The sequence below is a fragment of the Rhododendron vialii genome, chromosome 12a (assembly GCF_030253575.1).
Source record: "Rhododendron vialii isolate Sample 1 chromosome 12a, ASM3025357v1".
NCBI classification, from domain to species: Eukaryota; Viridiplantae; Streptophyta; class Magnoliopsida; order Ericales; family Ericaceae; genus Rhododendron; species Rhododendron vialii.
This window is the reverse complement of record NC_080568.1, coordinates 20,472,600-20,492,581: the sequence shown is the minus strand read 5'-3', so window position 1 is coordinate 20,492,581 and position 19,982 is coordinate 20,472,600. Positions and strand designations below refer to the sequence as shown.

General features: G+C 37.8%; 2 protein-coding genes and 1 pseudogene across 3 annotated transcripts; all 3 read right to left on the bottom strand.

The window, feature by feature from the left end:
• Nucleotides 1-3,906: 3,906 nt before the first annotated feature.
• Nucleotides 3,907-18,345, bottom strand: LOC131312144 (GDSL esterase/lipase At3g27950-like). Of its 2 annotated transcripts, XM_058339906.1 has the most exons (6): nt 18,323-18,345; nt 7,237-7,542; nt 6,022-6,213; nt 5,710-5,879; nt 4,904-5,174; nt 3,907-4,606 (listed from the first exon to the last, which is right to left on the bottom strand). In XM_058339906.1, exons 2-6 carry the CDS (start codon nt 7,526-7,528, stop codon nt 4,368-4,370), a joined length of 1,164 nt encoding a protein of 387 aa, XP_058195889.1. In that variant the 5' UTR covers nt 7,529-7,542; nt 18,323-18,345; the 3' UTR covers nt 3,907-4,367. The 2 variants fall into 2 exon arrangements, with proteins under 2 accessions (XP_058195889.1, XP_058195888.1); XM_058339905.1 differs by lacking the exon at nt 18,323-18,345 and having other exon boundaries at nt 7,237-7,627.
• Nucleotides 11,439-14,251, bottom strand: LOC131309550 (omega-hydroxypalmitate O-feruloyl transferase-like). The gene is made up of 5 exons (XM_058336166.1): nt 14,150-14,251; nt 13,074-13,223; nt 12,510-12,561; nt 11,838-12,079; nt 11,439-11,592 (listed from the first exon to the last, which is right to left on the bottom strand). The coding sequence occupies exons 1-5, from the start codon at nt 14,249-14,251 to the stop codon at nt 11,443-11,445; spliced, it is 696 nt and encodes a 231-aa protein (XP_058192149.1). The 3' UTR covers nt 11,439-11,442.
• Nucleotides 13,911-18,316, bottom strand: LOC131309549 (GDSL esterase/lipase At3g27950-like; annotated as a pseudogene).
• Nucleotides 18,346-19,982: the final 1,637 nt, after the last annotated feature.

The window sequence follows — 19,982 nt, the reverse complement described above, 5'->3', positions numbered from 1 at the left end:
CAAATCTCCCCGATTTTTGTCTTCCCAAACCACGCCATAGAATCGGCCCCACGGATTAGAATGGGGGATTGGACAATACCCCTTTATAGTGTGGCATCCAAACGAGCCCAAGAGGTGTTATTAAGTTATACCCCCCAATCCCCCTTGAAATTGGACAATTTCACCCCTCTTTATCCCCCTTCCCCAACCCCCTATTTGTTGGGTTTTTTGATTTAGCAGGAAAACAAAAGGAAGAAGAAGAAGAACAGAAAATCGAAGAGAGGGAAGATGAAGTGTTCCAAATTTTTAAAAAATATGGTTAGCCATTTGGCTTCCCAGACAAGGGCTTAGCCCTGGGCCCACGTCCTTATAACGGGGCATAACTAATGCCCCTTTTTGCAATATCGGCGAAGGGGGCTTGCGGGGTATTCGTTATGGATGGGGTTTGAGGTGTTATTAAGTTATCCCTCCAATCCCCCTTGAAATTGGACAATTTCACCCCTCCTTGTCTCCCTTCCCCAACCCTCTATTTGCAAGGTTTTTCAATTTAGCAGGAAAACAAAAAGAAGAAGAAGAAGAACAGAAAATCGGAGAGAGGGGAGATGAAGTATTCCAAATTTTTAAAAAATATGGTTAAAAAATTAAGTGTTCCAAATTTCAATCCGTTTGAACCGATGGAAAGATTTTAGTTTTCTGATCATTTTATCATAAATGGTCATAATTAAATTTTGACTCGAGAGCTTTCATTGATTAGCCCTAAGAAAGTCGTAGAATCAAATATCTCTTAAAGCTAATCAACGTGAGCCATAGAGTCAAAATTTAATTATGGTCATTTAAGATAAAATAATCAAAAAACTAAAATCTTTCCACCCGTTCAAACAGATTAAAATTTAAAGCACTTAATTTTTTAATCTCTTTAGCCGGTTTATAATTAAAAAATATTGTTAAAAAATTAAGTATTCCAAATTTCAATCCGTTTGAACCGGTGGAAAGATTTTAATTTTTTAATTTTATCCTAAATGATCATAATTAAATTTTGACTCTAGGGCTCTCGTTGATTCACCCTAAGAAAGTCGTAGAATCAAATATCTCTTAGGGCTAATCAATGAGAGCCATATAATCAAAATTTAATTATGGCCACTTAGTATAAAATGATCAGAAAATTAAAATTTTTCCACCCGTTCAAACAGATTGAAATTTGGAATACTTAATTTTTTTTAAATAACCGAATTTTATAAAAAAATGTTTAATAATACTAAATTCATTAATTTGTCAGTAGAGATAAATATTATGGCTTAAATGGTGAAAGAATAGGGCGTCGCTATTCGCAGCCCTCTATTTTCTCCCATAGCCCGTTAAAAAATTTCAATTATACTCAACAGTTAGTTACCGAAATTGAGATATATTTTCAGCATCCAATTACCGAAAAATAATATTTTTTTCAACAGCTATTTACCGAAAATGTATGTTCGGCAGTTGTTTACCGAAAGTTGAACATATTTTCGACATGTAGTTACCGAAATATAATATTGTTTTCAACAGCAATTTACCGAAATGTTATTTATGATTTTCAACAACCATTTACCGAAATATAGTAGGCTATGGGAGAAAATAAAGGGCTGCGAATAGCGGCGCCCAAAGAATAATCAAATTTGCAATTACATATAAAATGTAATACATAATTAATTTAGGTACTGCATAATGGCAAAAAGGGTAATTTGACAATTTTTTATATCATTCAGTCTTCCTTATACTCCTATTAATCTTCCATCCAAACAAAGTATTATTTAATCTCTCTTCTCTAATATCTCATCCAAACAACCTACTACTCCATTTAATCATCCTCTATAAATATCACATCAATGTGGGTAATCCCTTATTAACTAATACCCCTACTATCTTATCTCCTTATTAACTAATACTCCCAATTCTTTTTCTGCATCCAAATGGGCCGATAAACTAATACTCCCAATTCTTTTTCTGCATCCAAATGGGCCGATAAACTAATACTCCCAATTCTTTTCCCGCATCCAAACGGGCCGATAAAGTCGATAAAAAGCCGGCCGTCGAAATAGCGGCCAGAAGGTTTGCCGAAGAACGTCTGGCCATTGGGAGGTGGGACTAGACGGAGCGTGGTCGATGCGGCGCCGCCGTGGCGGTGTCGGAGTTGGAATCGCCGAAGTTGAATACTGCTGGAAATTGACAGCCACTGGCTGATCCAACAAGGCTTGACTGAATACTGCTTCCCAGCTTCATGATAGTGAAAACTGAGACAAAAGCAAGAAGAGCTACTCCGATAGCCGCTGCTTCCATGATCATTCTCTGTCCACAACACCCCATTGTATAATCAGTTCTCTGGTTATTCATGTGACCCAGAATCTCTCTTTTTTTTCTTTTCTCTTTTTTTTCCCTGCTGTTTGAAAAAAGATTGATCCCTTGATGAATGATGGTAGAGAATAAATTCTTGTGGCCGGCGGTGGAAAATTGTTAATTTGAACCATTCATCTTGTAGACCCCATGTAGTAATGTATCCATGCAAAAAAATGAACTTGATCGGATATGGATAAGAGTATTAAAAATTGAATTTTGTTTTGCTAAATGGACAGTTTATCTTTATTATTATTGACAGAATCAAATCGTCCATTTTATAAACTAAATTCAAATTTTGATGTATCTATCGACTTTCGATCAAGCTGATTTTTGCATGGTAACGCTATACTACGGGTTGTAAAATATGAACGGCTCAGATTATAACAATAGAAGCTCGATGGAGTCCAAAATGAACGATGGTGAAAAAATAAGGTTTTACACCGACAGTAGATAGACGCTTGTGGAGCCAATACAATTACTGTCAATGATGTCAACAATGATAGGGAATTTGACACTTAACAAGAGTTTTTGTTGGTGAATGATTGACATTACACTATACCACACCGTGTTATGTGGGACTCACTTTAGGGTCTCACACTAATAATCGGAACTGCTCGATTTATTTAAAATGTACTTTTAAGGATTTCAGTAAAAATTAGCCTAATCGAATATCGATAAGAGCTTAATTAATTTTTTGTTCAATTTTTTTGACAAGAAATAGAGCAAAGAAATTATCGAGCCTTGACTGTGTGAGATTAATTAGGGGATCCAATTGAAGAGTGTGTTCATCGGTGTTGTCGGCAGTGGTGGTGGTTGGCGGTGGGTTGGGTTGGGTTGGGTGTGGTGCTCTTCTCTCTCTCTCTCTCTTCCTCTGGAACGACTCAAGGCAAAGGGAGGGGAAAAAACCAAGGACCAAAGACAAACCTTCAAATTCATGAAATCGGCATTGAACTTAGCTCCTTAGCACTCCCCCGAACTGTTGTCCTGGACTAGTTTGTATCTTGTGGCAAAATGGATGTCGCTTCTCTTGCGAGTTACCCAGCTGCAGATTGAGAAACAGGGTATCAACATATGTTGCAGAAATCATCGAAGAGATCAAACCACAAGCCACCAAATTTGGAGTCAATGCCTGATAATTCCGCCAAATGATAATTAGTGTATGATACTGTCCCTTAGTCCACCACAAAACACCCCGTTAAAAGATGATGTAGTTATCCTATTCATCCGGCTTTTTCCATATAAAAACCATAATTATCAACACAATCTGAAATTTGATTCAATCCTAGGGGCCACTCAGAGACTCTTGCGCGTCCATGGAAATGAAGCTGTTCGGATCTTTACATAGTCTGTGCGATTAATCAATAGTTTCACACAGACTTTTCATGGAAGGTAATTGCCTTGCACTCGAGCTTTTGCAAAAATCACATTTTTACTCTGTTACAAGACGACTGTACAAATTTGTGAAATATGAAACCTATATCACAAATATGAAATCAGAGAGTGAAAGAAGAGACATGAATTCACGTGCTTTGGCTGTGATGGTTTACATCCATGGGAGAAGATAAATACCACTATTTCATTCAACTTAACAACCACAAATGCAGAAGATACAACTCTATTTACAGAACGATGAACATGGAGTGACCAATTAAATCACTCATATAGTATCCCCAGCACAAATGTACAGACCCAATTATAGTATATCCGACAAATTACAAGGAATATGGTCACATGTAAATAGAAACTCTCAGAACTCTCATTGCTTTATCATTTCATCAAGCATAGCTATTCCTTATGATCCACAAGGACAAAGAATCTTCCGGCAGAAATCCCAACTCTAATGAAGACGTGGAAATGAAAATTGGCATGAATTCCCATTGTCTCTTTTCAAGTAACATTTTTCGCAATGTCACTTTTTTGCGGGCATCAAATCTTTGCCAAAGATGATCACACAGTTTAGTTTCAGGAGTTAAGATCATGCTCAAAGCTTAGCTTGCCTGTTATCGTGGGTGAGCATTCTAGAGACATGCTTCCGTAAGAAGAACCTGAGGATCTGAGAGTGAACCATCCAAAATCCGGTTGCTTATCCAGTAGTTTGCAGCTTCAGTATAATGTATTTCATCCCAGCTGATGTATTCAGAAGGGTTACTGCAAGAAGCTCCATAAACTTTGGTACCATTAACTTCTGCGTCGTCCCAGCATTTAAGACTGGAATCCTTATGATGCCCACAGCAGAACCCAAGAGGATTAACAAAACCTGTGTTATTGAACAGTGACAGCGAGATCAAATATGCCCAAAAATAGAGCAAAACCAGTACCTGTCAGCTCTTATAGAGGATGATACACTTATGGCAAAACTGGTAAGAACAAATACTAAGTCGCCTAGATAGCGATCGACCAATTCTCTCGCAAGGGTTGTAAAGATGTCTACAGAAATTTGAATAAAAATGGTATTTGCAATTTAAGAAAAGTAACATGCCCCATTAAAGGGCCTACAGCATAGTCCATTCATATCAAATTAGATTGGCGACAATAAAACAACTAATTGACATACCATGCTGTTTTGGTTCACTGATCAGAGAGTATTTGGCTTTGTAGATGTCTACATAAACCAGCAATGCATCTTGAAATTTGTTCCTTAATTGGGTAACCCTGTCCTTAAGCTGCTTGTTGAACTCTTGGGCCACCACATTGTAAGACTCAATACAACCATTGGGGTCAGCATTGCCAGTCTTTGGCGGATTATTTATGACAAAGAAAGGAAGGCAGCCTATGGGGCCTGTATTATGTATCCAAAATGCTCTTGCTCCTTCTTGGTAGAGTTTCTGAAACAGTAATAGGCAACAAATGAAAAAGAGAATTTGAAGCAAAAGGAAAAGGGATACGTCAGAAAGGAAAAGAATAAATTATATAAACCCAAGTCATCCACTTTACGTTTTAGTATGTGTCATTGTCAATATGATTCTAACTTTCCAAGTATTTACACATTTTTCACTGTCCTCTATTGAAAGAAGTTCATGACAGAAAACTGACCCAACAGGGTTTCAGTTTATAAATACAATGTTCGAATGCAGGAATCTAGAACAACAAAAATGATTCCCATGTAAGGTAACGTGATGACTTGCGTTTCTGCAAGACATGATTCAGAGGACTTCAGTTTTTCTTTCAGCTGAAGTACAAGCATAAGTTGCATTCCAAGAATTTCTTCCTCTATTGGTCACATGTACTGACATAATAGCTTAAATTGAACAGAATAACACTTGGATGTATTGCAATACTATTGGGGTTTACTGTGTCATTCCCTACTGTTTAATATGCTTCAACAGCAGTTTCCACATTGTCAGTAATGAGGTACTATACCTCTATGGCCAAAGCAAAGAGATCAATTAGACCAGGAATAGATGCCTTCACTTGCTCCTCCGTCAGAGTCAGGAACCCATAATGAAGATCATTCTGTCCAATATCTGTTGTATAAAGGGCTTTTGAGAACCACTCGGGTCTTGGGAGGCTCATTGCATATAATTTATTGCCTGAAAATGTTACTCATCATATTGTATGAACAGGTTTCACCCAAAAAAACTATAAAAGGTCAAGTATTTTCTCGAACATAGAGCAATAACTCCTCAAATTGATTTATTCAGCCCGACAAACTGCAACTATTTGTTTTCTAACCTTGGTTGTATAACTCGATAGCGCGTGATTTGAATTGCTCAAACTGATATAGCTGTAGGCTAAGATGGATTGGGTTCATAGCAGGCTCGGGCTTTATAGTTGCACCACCTACTGCAAAATTTGCTCCGTGTCTGAAATTTGTACCCATAGAATCCAGATACGCGCTCAAGTATGGTAACCCCAACTTCTCAGCTGCAAATATTCAAAAGCAAGTCAACCATCACACCGGTAGGAGAAGAACATTCAAGGAGAGAGAGAGAGAGAGAGAGAGAGAGAGAGAGAGAGATCTTGCTGGTTCTATAACTTGGCTCGTGATTGATGAGAAGCGCTTAAAGTTCATAAGTTTGTGAACAAATTTACACCATGAAATGAAAGTATCAAATTTTTAACAGCATAAGTAATTTAGTAGGGTAGACAATAAATATCAGAAAACAATAACCTTAACCCTTAGCTCAGCTCCAAATACTAAACGAAAGATGAGTCTGTAAGACACTAAATATTACAGACTTAATCCTTAGCTCAGCATGCTAGGCACTATGCTAAGGTGCAACTGAGCGCACCATAGGAAAGTCAGGTGAAACGATCCCACACATGTGCGCAAATGCACAATCTGGTGCTATTAGTGGCACAGCATGTGGCGTCACAGTCGTTCATTTTTACAGGGATTTGGTATAAACATGGTCCGATGGTTGATATTCAAATCAACACGATCAAATGGCTTAGATTAATCAGGCTGTTGGTAGCTCTTGACAAGTGATTGTGACTCTTAGGAAGGGTCACGAACTAGACTATTTAGAGACTAGAAACCTTCATTTCTTTTCACCGGAACAATCAACAATTTTTCGTCTTTATAAGGCATTCCTCTACGGTTGATCCGGCTATGATGCCCCCGTCTGGTTTGGGGCATCCATGCCCCTATGTTTCCTCAACCGTTTGATCACCGTTTTTAATCTCAACCATTGGTTGAATCCTTTTCGTAGGGAGTGTGATCCTACATTGTAGCAAGTGTGATCATACTAAATGATATGTAAAGCCGTGTGGTAAGTAAAATTGCAATTTTATGCAGAAAAATCATAAAACCACCTCGTTTTGTGGGTGAATATAATCTTTGCTCATTTTTCAATCTAAAGGCTCCTATAAGAAAAAATTCCTACAAAATGCTAGATCCAAACACTCCCTAAGGAAGATTTAATTTAGAAGTGCAAAACCCTTTACCTATAAAGTCGATAATAAGCCGGCCGTCGGAAAACCGGCCAGAAGGTTTGCCGAAGAAAGTCTGGCCATTGGGAGGTGGGACTAGACGGAGCGTGGTCGATCCGGCGCCGGTGTCGGAGTTGGAATCGCCGAAGTTGAATACTGCTGGAAATTGACAGCCACTGGCTGATCCAACAAGGCTTGATTGAATACTGCTTCCCAGCTTCATGACAGTGAAAACGGAGACAAAAGCAAGAAGAGCTACTCCGATGGCCACTGCGTCCATGATCATTCTCTGTCCACAACACCCCATTGAAGTAGAGAGAGAGAGAGAGAGAGAGAGAGAGAGAGAGAGGAGGATTGTCAATGATGCAGTGCACATAGAGTCAACAATTATAGTGAATTTAACAATTAACAAGAGATATGGTTGGTGAATGATTGTCACCATGCGATTAATTAATGGAGTCCATGATAACCAAAGTTCCAAACAAATGATTCAACCTCAATTAATTTATTTAAGGGAAAATGACGGCCAAAACTGTATTTTGACAAAGGAGTTCGGTAAAAAATTAACTCACTCAGTTATTGGTAAGAATCCACAATGGATTTGATATATTTGTGTCAAAGAGAAACTTTTGTTAAAGTATGTATTAGGATAAAAATTGGTCTCCATGTTAGACATTGCTAACTTAGGACTTATTCGGCGTAACAAGCTATTTTGGCTTCTTCTTTTTTTTTTATCCTTCTTAAAAAAAAATCACATTTGTTAGTTTTTCGTTAATATTTTGAAGATTGTTGCTTCGTCGTGACAGGATGAATTTAAAAAGTAAAAAATTATGATTAAAACCAAATTTTTTTAAATAAAGACAAAAACATGTCTCTTTATTAAAAAAAGGTTTTGATTGTAATTTTTTATTTTTTTATATTCATTTCGTCATGACGAAGCAATAATCCTCAAAAAATTGACGTAAAAACTAACAAATAAGAAAAAAATTGAATAATGACAAAAAAAAAAAAAAAAAAACCAAATGGCTTATTAAACCAAACAAGCCCTTAGGAATGTACTAGAGCATCCCCAATGGGTTTGATATATTTGTGTGTTCATATGTGAATTAAGGCTCCGTTTGTTTCGATGTAAAATGTTTTACAATGTAAAATATTTTTCCAGAAAATAAATTTCAAACTTTTATTTTCCGGTATTTGGTTGACACTTGAAAATATTCTCAGAAATCAACAAAATAGTGGAGAAAGAGAGAAAGGGAGGGCTTAAATGATGGAGATATTTGAGAATATTGGAATTGAATATGAGTCATGACTGACGATCGAGGACACTGAACGGTGAGAATTGCAAAAGAAGGCAACGGGGTTCATTTCGGAAAATAACTTACGGAAGATTTAAGGGTAAGTCATTTTCATCTAATTAATGGAAAATATTTTACATGTTAAATGTTTTCCTCATTTTTACACAACTAAACACTGGAAAATAGGTAAAACATTTTTACGCCAAACAACGGAGCCTACGATAAAAATGAGACCCACAAGTGTGTATTAAGAGTAGTGGGCATTTATGTTTTATGGTTGATGTTTGCATTTATAAAGATGAGGCCCACTTATTGATTGCTAACTTTTTTGTCAAACTTGACACACATGCTAACACACTACTAGATTTACTACACTCTAACACACAAACTAATACAAGTATTGTGACACAAAAAATACATTTTTATTTGCTAAGTTTTAATACACACAATTAAAACACTAGTTACTAAACTCATTGTGGATACTCTAAAGACTTGTCAATTCTTTTTTCAATTTTTTGATAAGAAATAGAGAAAAAAATTAATCAAGCCTTTACTGATATCTTACTGAGCTTTATTTTAAACATATGGTATTAATAAAGAAAATGGGACATAGGATGGGGACAGGCTTTAGGGACGAAAGATCCCTTGCCCATTTTTTTATAAAGCACATGACCCGTGAAAAACTTTTGTAATTTATTGGGCGTGATTGATAACAAATTTTATTTTTGGGAGATTTGTAAAGAGGTGGGATTAGAATTGAGAAGATAGATGTACAAGGTGAACTGAATCCATTACGCAAATTTTCAAATAATGGACTCTACACCACTTTTTTTTAAATTATATATATATACTAATCATACTATGATCTGCTGCTTAGTAAAAAAAAAAAATCTTACCATGATTTGCTGTTTCCATGCATAAGGTTCCTATAACGACTCTTGTTGTGCAGAGGGCTGTTGGAAATTTTCAAAATAATAAATGGATTTTGGTTTGGAATTTTTTTGAAAAGATGTTGAGAGAGGTTTTTTAGTGAAAATTTGCAACCCCTTTTCATATGAGCTGTGACTTTATGTGAAAGTTGAATGTATTTCTTTGGAATAGACATGTCTGTTGCGAAGGGATGTAAAATATTGGGGTGCCTGCCAGATGCAGGACCTTTCCTAATTAATTAGTGTCTATTAGAGACATGGCTCTTCGCAAGATTGAATATTCGTGTGTTCAGAAATTGATTTCAATTTTACTCGAGAGAATGGGCCAACTAATTGGAGAAATTAAATTGTGGTTGATCAAGCTCTTTGATGAGTACTGGTAAAGAAAGTGATCAAGAAATGGGGGGTCAATGTCATCAAAGAACAATCCAGAGGAGCAAAATTCGATTGGAGCGCACCTCACTTCTCATTAACGTGACATTAGCAGTTTGGTAATATCAAACAATTGTAACTTGGTAAGAACATTTTTGGGGGGGGGTTTGTATCCCAGTTTTTGTATTGCCTAGAGTTACTAATCACCCCCATTTCTGAAATATATTACCACTGTGGTAGGTGATAAAATGGCAGATATCTCATCTTGACACCTAATAGAAATCTTAATCAGTTTTTGTGGAATTCTTATATAGTTTGTCTCGCGTAATAGTCGCGTGCAAGTATTTCAATTCTTCTTATGAAACGAAGGTTTTTGTGCTCGGATGGCTCAGATTTTTCCGAACAACTTAGAGTTACCTCGACCAAATAAGATGCATAGGCTATGCATGATGTTAGTACTATCTGTTAATTTGACTTTACAATAAGATGTTAAAAGTTAATGCAAGCTACAATTTGATGAGATAAAACATACAATTGATGCATGGAAAATATGCTGTGGCATTGACCGTTAGTTTTAACCTTCCATCATTAACCTATGAAATTCCCTAATTTGATCCTTACGCAGTTCCAGGCAAATGTTAAGCCCTCCCTCACCTGTTAAGCCCTTCTTTCACTCTCTCCACAAGAACATAATCTTCTCCTTCCTTCAACTCCTTCATGCTTGCCCGAGCAAATCCAGGAATCAGGGCATTTGCAGAAAACCCGATCGGTGCCTGTGGTACCACCCTTTTCCCTACAATCCACGAGAAACAACATTGTCGAAATCCTTTCTTCCTCCATTCCCAAAGCAACACTCCTTGCCTTCCATATCTTTGCTGCCACGGCTTGGAAGGGGGTGCAATTTAACATTTTTCCATCCCTCACGGTGGCTTTCTTTATGTTGGCAATGCGGTGTGGTGCTAAATGGATCAGGTGAGTCCGATCGTAGATTGAAGATTGCACAAATGTGGCATTAGATTTGCAATGTATTGGTTTTGAGTACTCATAGTAGAGATGGAGAGATTGCTGATGATGTGACCCATAGGATCCAAGTGGGGTGGCTCAAGTGGAGAAGCGCTACTGGTGTACTATGTGACAAGAGGGTACCTACAAAATTGAAGGGAAAATTCTATGGAACTGCCATAAGATCAGCAATGCTTTATGAGACAGAATGTTGGCCTATTAAGAAACAACATGTGAGCAAAATGAGTGTAGCAGAAATGAGAATGTTGAGGTGGATGTGTGGTAAGACTAGACGAGACAAGAATAGAAATGAAACAGTTCGTGAGATGGTAGGTGTAGCACCTATAGAGGAGAAGTTGAGGGAAAATAGGCTAAGGTGGTTTGGTCATATCTACTGTAGACCAGAAAATGCAGTAGTTAAAAGAGCGGATAGGATAGCTCTAGGTAGTAATGTTATGGGGAGGGGTAGACCTAAATTAACATTAGATGCTGTAGTGCGCAAAGATATGAGTATAATGGGTCTATGTGAACAAGTGACACTTGACAGAGTCCAATGGAGGAAACGGATTCATGTAGCCGACCCTAAGTGATTGAGACGTAAGGTTCGGTTTGGTTTGGTTTGGTTACTCATAGTGAGGGTGTTTCCATGCTCTAAACACAGTCCGATCGGGATTTGATATCAACACCATGTCTTTACCCAGGGTTAGAGCAGCCATGTTAGCCTGGTTGTAACGAGAAGCAAATGCCACGCCTCCACATCCCAATTGAGTCAACTGCAATTGTTAAGATAGCTATTAGTTTGTGGCATAGCTTTTATGCTTGAAATGCAAAAACATATTAGTATACGAGCTCAAAATATCTCTGTAAAGAAATCATGCTCGCAGAGTTGGACCCAACTCATGATGAGTACATTGTTGCCAGAACGACTATATCGTCGTGGCTTAAGGTGATAAGTAGGTACAAGACTCATTTCCTGAAATCTTTTTGTTTTCATGAAAAAGTTATAGGTTTTTAGGACCTGGATGAACAAAAGAGGCATGTCTTTTATTTCCACCACTTCTTCATTCTCTTCATGTAAGAACCCAACAAACTGTTTAAAATCTGGCTTTGGTGCCACAAGATCTCCAAGTTGGCTCAACTTGGTCTTAGTTTCAGCTGCAGCAACCACCACACCCGCACCATTGCAGTCAATCTCCAGCTGCTGGCCATCTCCTAGAGATGGCACTAAGCGCCCAGTGCATAATGGTATCCATCCAAACGCTTACAAAAACAGATAATTCAACTTTGATCTGCGACTAGCATGGTAATTCTTAAGCATTTTCATGTTCAATACAATCACAAAGTTTTCTCCACTATATTGAGATTTTTCAGTATCGACATAGTTGCGAAAAACTAGAGGAAGTACCCATCAATTCCAACTGAGATGGGCTTCTAGTTTCCATTCTATTGATTAAACTAACAAAAGATGAAGGGAGAAGTTAGTCTTCACGCGCTGCAATCTTACACTGTTGTTTTTATATGCTGACTCTCATAAGTTTCTGTCCATGGTGCAAAAAATAAAAAGTACTAAGGTTTCACTACGCTAATTGTAACACATCTGAACAAATAAAAAATAAATAAATTTAGTGCAATGTTGTTATTTTTCACTAAATAAGAGCTATGCAAATTTTCGCTAGAAGAGAACTCTGACCTTGGTTGTATAGCTCTATGGTGCGCTCGTTGAACTGTTCAAACTGGAATAGCTGTATGTCCAAAGAGATAGCACAACTGGCTGAATTGTAGACCCTCCTGTGGCGCAATTTGCTCCATGCGGAAATTTGATCAATGGAAATATATGGAAGCCAAATATGCAGTCAAGTGTTGCAATCCCAATTTCTGAGATGCAAAAAATTCCAAGATAATAAGAGAGAGAAAGGGAAGGGGGAAGGAAAGACAAAGCGAAGTGAAAATGCATGTAGAACTGTGATTAAATTTTTTATTTTCACATCAGAAGTGGGAAGTCCAAACCGAAAATCTAAACCGTCTTATTTTCTTTTCAATATGAAACTGGCACCAACGAATGCACTAGCTCATCATGAAACTTGACGTCGATGAGGACTGTCCATCGGAATAGCAGCCTGAAAGTCTACTGATGAAAGTGTTTCCATGAGGATAAGGAGCACAACGGAGTGGGGTTAATCTACCGCCAGTGTCAGAATTAGAGTCACCGATGATTGGCAACGCTTTAACTGATGACCCCTACTGTCCCATTTACTAGTTGGTCCCATGGCATGAGAGTTGAGAATGCAGTGACTAAAGCAACTCCAACTGCAACTTGCACCATGCTTCTCTGCAGTTTCAGAGAATTGGATCCCCTAATTAATCTCACACAGTCAATGGAGACTCCAATCAACACACTCTTCAACTAACAAATAATTGGAAATAAGACTCAAGGCAAGGGGAAAAAACCAAGGACCAAAGACAAACCTTCAAATTCATTGAATCGGCATTGGACTTAGCTCCTTAGCAATCCCACTAACTGTTGTCCTGGACTAGTATCTTGTGGCAAAATGGATGTCGCTTCTCTTACTGGTTACCCAGCTGCAGATTGAGAAACAGGGTTTCAACTTACGTTGCAGAAATCATTGAAGAGATCAAACCACAAGCCACCAAATTTGGAGTCAATGCCTGATAATGCTGCCAAATGATGATTAGTGTATGATACTGTCCCTTAGTCCTCCACAAAACACCTGGTTAAAGGATGATGTAGTTATCCTATTCATCCGGCTTTTTCCATATAAAAACCACAATTATCAACGCAACCTAAAATTTGATTCAATGCTTGGGCATTCAGAGACTCTTGTGTGTCCATGGAAATGGGGCTGTTTGGATCTTTACACAGTCTGTGCAATTAATCAAGAGTTTCACAGACTTTTCATGGAAGGTAATTGACTTGCACTCGAGCTTTTGCAAAAATCACATTTTTACTTGGTTACAAGATGACTGTACAAATTTGTGAAATAGGAAACCTATATCACAAATATGAAATCAGAGAGTGAGAGAAGAGATATAAATTCACATGCTTTGGCTGTGAGAGTTTACATCCATGGGAGAAGATAAATAGCACTATTTCATTCAACTTAAACAACCACAAGTGCAGAAGATACAATTCTATTTACAGAACGATGAAAATGGAGCGACCAATTAAATCACTCATTTAGTATCCCAGCACAAATGTAAAGACCCAATTATAGTATATCCAACAAATTACAAGAAATATGGTCACATGTAAATAGAAACTCTCAGAGCTCTCATTGCTCTATCACTTCATCAAGCATAGCTATTCCTTACAATCCACAAGGACAAAGAATCTACCGGCAGAAATCCCAACTCTAATGAAGATGTGGAAATGAAAATTAGCATGGATTCCCATTGTCTCTTTTCAAGTAACATTTTTCGCAATGTCACTACTTCACGGGCATTTCAAATCTTTGCCAAAGATGATCACACAATCTAGTTTCAGGAGTTAAGATCATGCTCAAAGCTTAGCTTGCCTGTTACTGTGGGTGAGCATACTAGAGACATGCTTCCGTAAGAGGAACCTGAGGATCTGAGAGTGAACCATCCAAAATCCGGTTGCTTATCCAGTAGTTTGCAGCTTCAGTATAATGTATTCATCCCAGCTGATGTATTCAGAAGGGTTACTGCAAGAAGCTCCATAAACTTTGGTCCCATTAACAACTGCATTGTCCCAGCATTTAAGACTAGAATCCTTATGATGCCCACAGCAGAACCCAAGAGGACTAACGAAACCTGTGTCATTGAACAGTGACAGCGAGATCAAACATGACAAAAAATAGAGCAGAACCAGTACCTGTCAGGTTTTATATAGGATGTTTCACATATGGCAAAAGTGGTAAGAACAAATACTAAGACTCCTAGATATCACTCAACCAAATCTCTCACAAGGGTAGTAAAGGTGTCTACAAAAAATTGAATAAAACTGGTATTTGCACTTTAAGAAACGGAACATGCCCCATTAAAGGGCCTACAGCATAGTCCATTCATAACAAATTAGATTGGCGACAATAAAACAACTAATTGACATACCATGCTGTTTTGCTTCACCGATCAGAGAGTATTTGGCTTTGTAGATGTCTACATAAACCAGCAATGCATCTTGAAATTTGTTCCTTAATTGGGTAACCCTGTCCCAAAGCTGCTTGTTGAACTCTTGGGCCACCTCATTGTAAGACTTAATACAACCATTTGGGTCAGCATTGCCAGTCTTTGGCAGATTATTTATCGCGAAAGGCAGGCAGCCTGTGGGGCCTGTATTATGTATCCAAAATGCTCTTGCTCCTTCTTGGTAGAGTTTCTGAAACAGTAATAGGCAACAAATGAAAACGGAATTTCAAGCAAAAGGAAAGGGATAAATCAGAGAGGAAAAGAATAAATTATATGAAATACTATGTTTTAGTGTGTGTCATTGTCAATATGATTCTAACTTTCTAAGTATTAACACGTTTTTCACTGTCCTCTATTGAAAGAAGTTCATGATATAAAACTGACCCAACAGGGTTTCAGTTTATAAATACAATGTTCGAAAGCAGGAATCTAGAACAACAAAAATGATTCCCATGTAAGGTAACATGATGACTTGCATTTCTGCAAGACATGATTCAGAGGACTTCAGTTTTTCATTCAGCTGAAGTACAAACATAAGTTGCATTCCAAGAATTTCTTCCTCTATCGGTCACATTTATTGACAAAATAGCTTAAATTCAACAGAATAACACATGGATGTATTGCAATACTATTGAGGTTTACCGTGTCATTCCCTGCTATTTAATATGCTTCAACAGCAGATTCCACATTGTCAGCAATGAGGTACTATAACTCTATGGCCAAAACAGAGTGATCAATTAGACCAGGAATAGATGCCATCACTTGCTCCTCCGTCAGTGACAGTAACCCAGCATGAAGATCATTCTGTCCAATCTGTGTTGTATAAAGGGCTTTTGAGAACCACTCGGGTCTTGGGAGACTCATTGCATATAATTTATTACCTGAAAATGTTACTCATCATATTGCATGAACAGGTCTCACCCAAAAAAACTATAAAAGGTCAAGTTATTTTCTTGAATATAGAGCAATAACTCCTCAAATTGATTTATTCAGCCCGACAAACTGCAACTATTTGTTTTCTAACCTTGGTTGTATAACTCGATAGCGCATGATTGAATTGCTCAAACTGGTAAAGCTGTAGGCTAAGATGGATTGGTTTCGCGGAGGGCTTGGGTTTTATAGTTGCACCACCTACTGCAAAATTTGCTCCGTGTCTGAAATTTGTTCCCATAGAATCCAGATACGCGCTCAAGTATGGTAACCCCAACTTCTGAGCTTCAAATATTCAAAAGCAAGTCAACCATCACACAGGTAGGAGAGAGAGAGAGAGAGAGAGAGAGAGAGAGAGAGAGAGAGAGAGAGAGAGAGAGAGAGAGAGAGAGAGAGAGAGATCTTGCTGGTTCTAAAACTTGGCTCGCTATTGATGAGAAGCTCTGAAAGTTCAGAAGTTTGTGAACAAATTTACACCATGAAATGGAAGTATCAAATTTTTAACAGCATAAGTAATTTAGTAGAGTAGACAATAAATATATCAGAAAACAATAACCTTAATCCTTAGCTCAACTCCAAATACTAACAGAAAGATAAGTCTGTAAGACACTGAATATTACAGACTTAATCCTTAGCTCAGCATGCTAGGCGCTATGCTATGGTGCAACTGAGCGCTCCACAGGAAAGTAGGGTGAAACCGTCCCACACGTGTGCAAATGCACAATCTGGTGCTATTAGTGCACACGTGTGTGTGGCATCACAGTCGTTCATTTTTTCAATGATTTGGTATAAACATGATCCGACGGTTGATATTCAAATCAACACGATCAAATGGCTTAGATTAATCAAGTTGTTGGTAGCTCTTGACAAGTGATTGTTGTTGGAAATCCGGTCTTCAAAATGATGAATGTGACGGCGTCGTCTCTTCAGAATCTAGAATGGTAGAAGCAGTTCGAGTTGTGTTAGGAGAACGCTTTTCTAAAGACAGTATTTGCCCCCGCCAGAAGGTGTGCATTGGGTTACAGCAAATCCGCCTTCAAGATAAATCGAATCAAAACTCTAGGTTCTTTCTGTCTACGTTTGCACAAACGAAGACAGACAATCCACTAAACAACTCTAAAAGAACCGAGAACGAATATTCTATTTTTGCAGAATAACAGAATACCGGTATGCCTAAAATTCTTGAGAGAGAGTGTGTAGAGAGAGAGAGAGCAATACAATATGGAATTTTTTGGTGTGCTGAATGAATCAACCAATGGCCTATTTATAAACTTATAGGCACCCTTATGTGAAAGGTTGTGTCTTCAGTAAACACACATTAGGAATACTCATGTCTTTTAAAGACCCTAGTTAGGAAAGGTCATGTCTATTGAAGACAATTAATTAAAAGGACACATGCCTCTTAGAAGGCACCCTTAACCCTTTCATGAAAACATTTAATTAGAAGGGTCATACACTCATACCTCTTGAAGGCACCCCCATGTTTCACATCATTTCCTAACAATCACATCCCTTCCTAATAAACACATCTCAAACTAATGGGTGATATTACCATTCACATAAAGTCACAACTCATGTGAAAATGTATTGCAACCTTTCACAAAAAACCTCTCTCACTACCTTTTCAAAAAATTCAAACCAAAATCCATTTTTATTTTGAAAATCTCTAACAATTGTGACTCTTAGGAAGGGTCACGAACTAGACTATTTAGAGACTAGAAACCTTCATTTCTTTTCACCGGAACAATCAACAAGTTTTCTTCTCTATAAGGCATTCCTCTACGGTTGATCCGGCTATGATGCCCCCCGTCTGGTTTGGGGCATCCATGCCCCTATTTTCCCTCAACCGTTTGATCACCCTTTTTATTCTCAACCATTGGTTGAATCCTTCTCTTAGTAAGTGTGACCCTACATTGTAGTAAGTGTGATCATAGTAAATGATATGTAAAGCCCTGTGGTAAGTAAAATTGCAATTTTATGCAGAAAAATCATAAAACCACCTCGTTTTGTGGGTGAATTTAATCTACACTCATTTTTCAATCTAAAGGCCAATATAAGAAAAATTTCTACAAAATGCTAGAACCAAACACTCCCTAAGGAAGATTTAATTTAGAGGTGCAAAACCCTTTACCTATAAAGTCGATAATAAGCCGGCCGTCGGAATACCGGCCAGAAGGTTTGCCAAAGAACGTCTGGCCATAGGGAGGTGGGACTCGACAGAGCGCGATCGATGAGGCGCCGGTGTCGGAGTTGGAATCGCCGAAGTTGAATACTGCTGGAAATTGACAGCCACTGGGTGATCCAACAAGGCTTGATTGAATACTGCTTCCCAGCTTCATGACAGTGAAAACGGAGACAAAAGCAAGAAGAGCTACTCCGATGGCACTGATTCCATGATCACTCCAGGAGGATTGTCAATGATGCAGTGCACATAGAGTCAATTATTTGGAATTTAACAGTTAACAAGATACGGAGTATTTGGTTGGTGAATGATTGACATTATGCAATAAAATGGAGCGGTCCGTTTTGCGTCCGACACTTGGGTGACGGTACATGGTAACCAAAGTCCCACACAAATGATTGGACTCCAAAATTAATTTATTTAAGAGCATTTTTAATGGGAGATATTAATTTCTACGTGGACATGTTTACGTTAATAATTGACACTAAAAATTCAATCCAATCTAAATTGACACCAAAATTCAATCCAACCTAACAGCCTTCTTTGATGTCAAAATCTACGTGGCTTTGAAGGAAATGACAAAGTTGACAATCACTCTCATCCATGCCAAATTTCAAAAAATGATCGTTTGGATTGATATAAGGATTGACATTAAAGGTTGGAGAGGGATAACTTGATGTCAAATAAAAAAAATTTGGCAGAAGGATTGGAAAGGAAGGCTTTGATGTCAAATTGGAGATGCCAAAATACCACGTAAGCCTTCAAAAAACGTTTGACATCTCCAATATGAAGTCATGGGTTGGAGATGCTCTAAGGAGTTCGGTAAAAAATTAACTCAGTCAGAACTCAGAAGTCAGATATCGGTTAGAATTTGTCCAGGGCCGGCTCTAATACGATCCTCGAAAATAAAGCCCTTAATGTCCTATCACTTAACGTCTAAATCCTTTTTCGTGTTCGTCGAAAAAAAAAGGGAAAATGACCGCTCAGAACGTGTTTTGATAATTAATACCCGCCAAAGACATGCTGAGAACATTTTGTTAATGCTGAAAATGTTCTTGGAGGGTATTAATTATCAAAACACCTCATTGACCGTCATTTTCCTAAAAAAAAAAAAAACCATCTTCGCTAGTTCATTGGGTTTGTTTGCGAATTATCGTTTGAGAGAAAAAGATGCATCCATGTTAATGATGCACTCACCACACAGAATAATTTTTTCAAAGATCAGCGACCCCAATGTCCATTGATCCAACTTTATTTTCATTTTTTGTTTTTCCCTACGTTCCATTTTTACTAGACCATTGAGAATTATATAAAACTAGTGTTTGTCCGTGCCTACGGCACTACGCATCACGATTGGAATTAGTGTATTGTATTTGTTCCACTTCTTAGTGGCGCGAAAAAGAACTACTTGAGAGATATAACTCAACATATCGATCGTAACTATAACTAAACCAACCCATCTACCAATTTAGACCCCGACTAATGCAATTCAACTACCTACGGATAAATTGAAATCGTATGCCTCATAAAAAGAAAGAAATTACATGACTGAATAAAATATTACACCATTTTAAGAAAGAACAAATGTTAATTTCACATTAAAGACACTGACATAATTGCATGTTTTTACACATCAGGTACACAAAGAAGCCAACCTAAATTCATAACATGCAGCTCAACCAATGGTAAATTTAGCTGTGGAACTCGAGAAATGGAAGGTTCATATCCTTGGGCCTTGGCAAACGCAGATAGAAATCACCTTAAGGAGGGAATCATTGTAGAGCTACGGTTTCCAAACACGCATTACCATGGAGGTCAAAACCTGAAAACAAAAGATCAAAAAATTATAAGAAAAAAAAAACCCACTAAACCATCACATAAGCA

Bases quoted from the DNA above. Each gene is read 5' to 3' on its own strand.
- LOC131312144 (XM_058339905.1), bottom strand. From the start codon at position 7,597: ATGTGCACTGCATCATTGACAATCCTCCTCTCTCTCTCTCTCTCTCTC. The intron at 5,175-5,709 runs GTATAGTACCTC...TTACTGTTTCAG, and splicing joins TCTTTGCTTTGGCCATAGAG to AAACTCTACCAAGAAGGAGC. The intron at 4,607-4,903 runs GTATGTCAATTA...TCAATAACACAG, and splicing joins CAGTGAACCAAAACAGCATG to GTTTTGTTAATCCTCTTGGG.
- LOC131309550 (XM_058336166.1), bottom strand. From the start codon at position 14,251: ATGTTACTTGAAAAGAGACAATGGGAATCCATGCTAATTTTCATTTCC. The intron at 13,224-14,149 runs GTAAGGAATAGC...ATTATTTGTTAG, and splicing joins ATTCTTTGTCCTTGTGGATT to TTGAAGAGTGTGTTGATTGG. The intron at 12,080-12,509 runs GTCAGAGTTCTC...TGTTTTTGTAAG, and splicing joins CATAGAGCTATACAACCAAG to CGTTTGGATGGATACCATTA.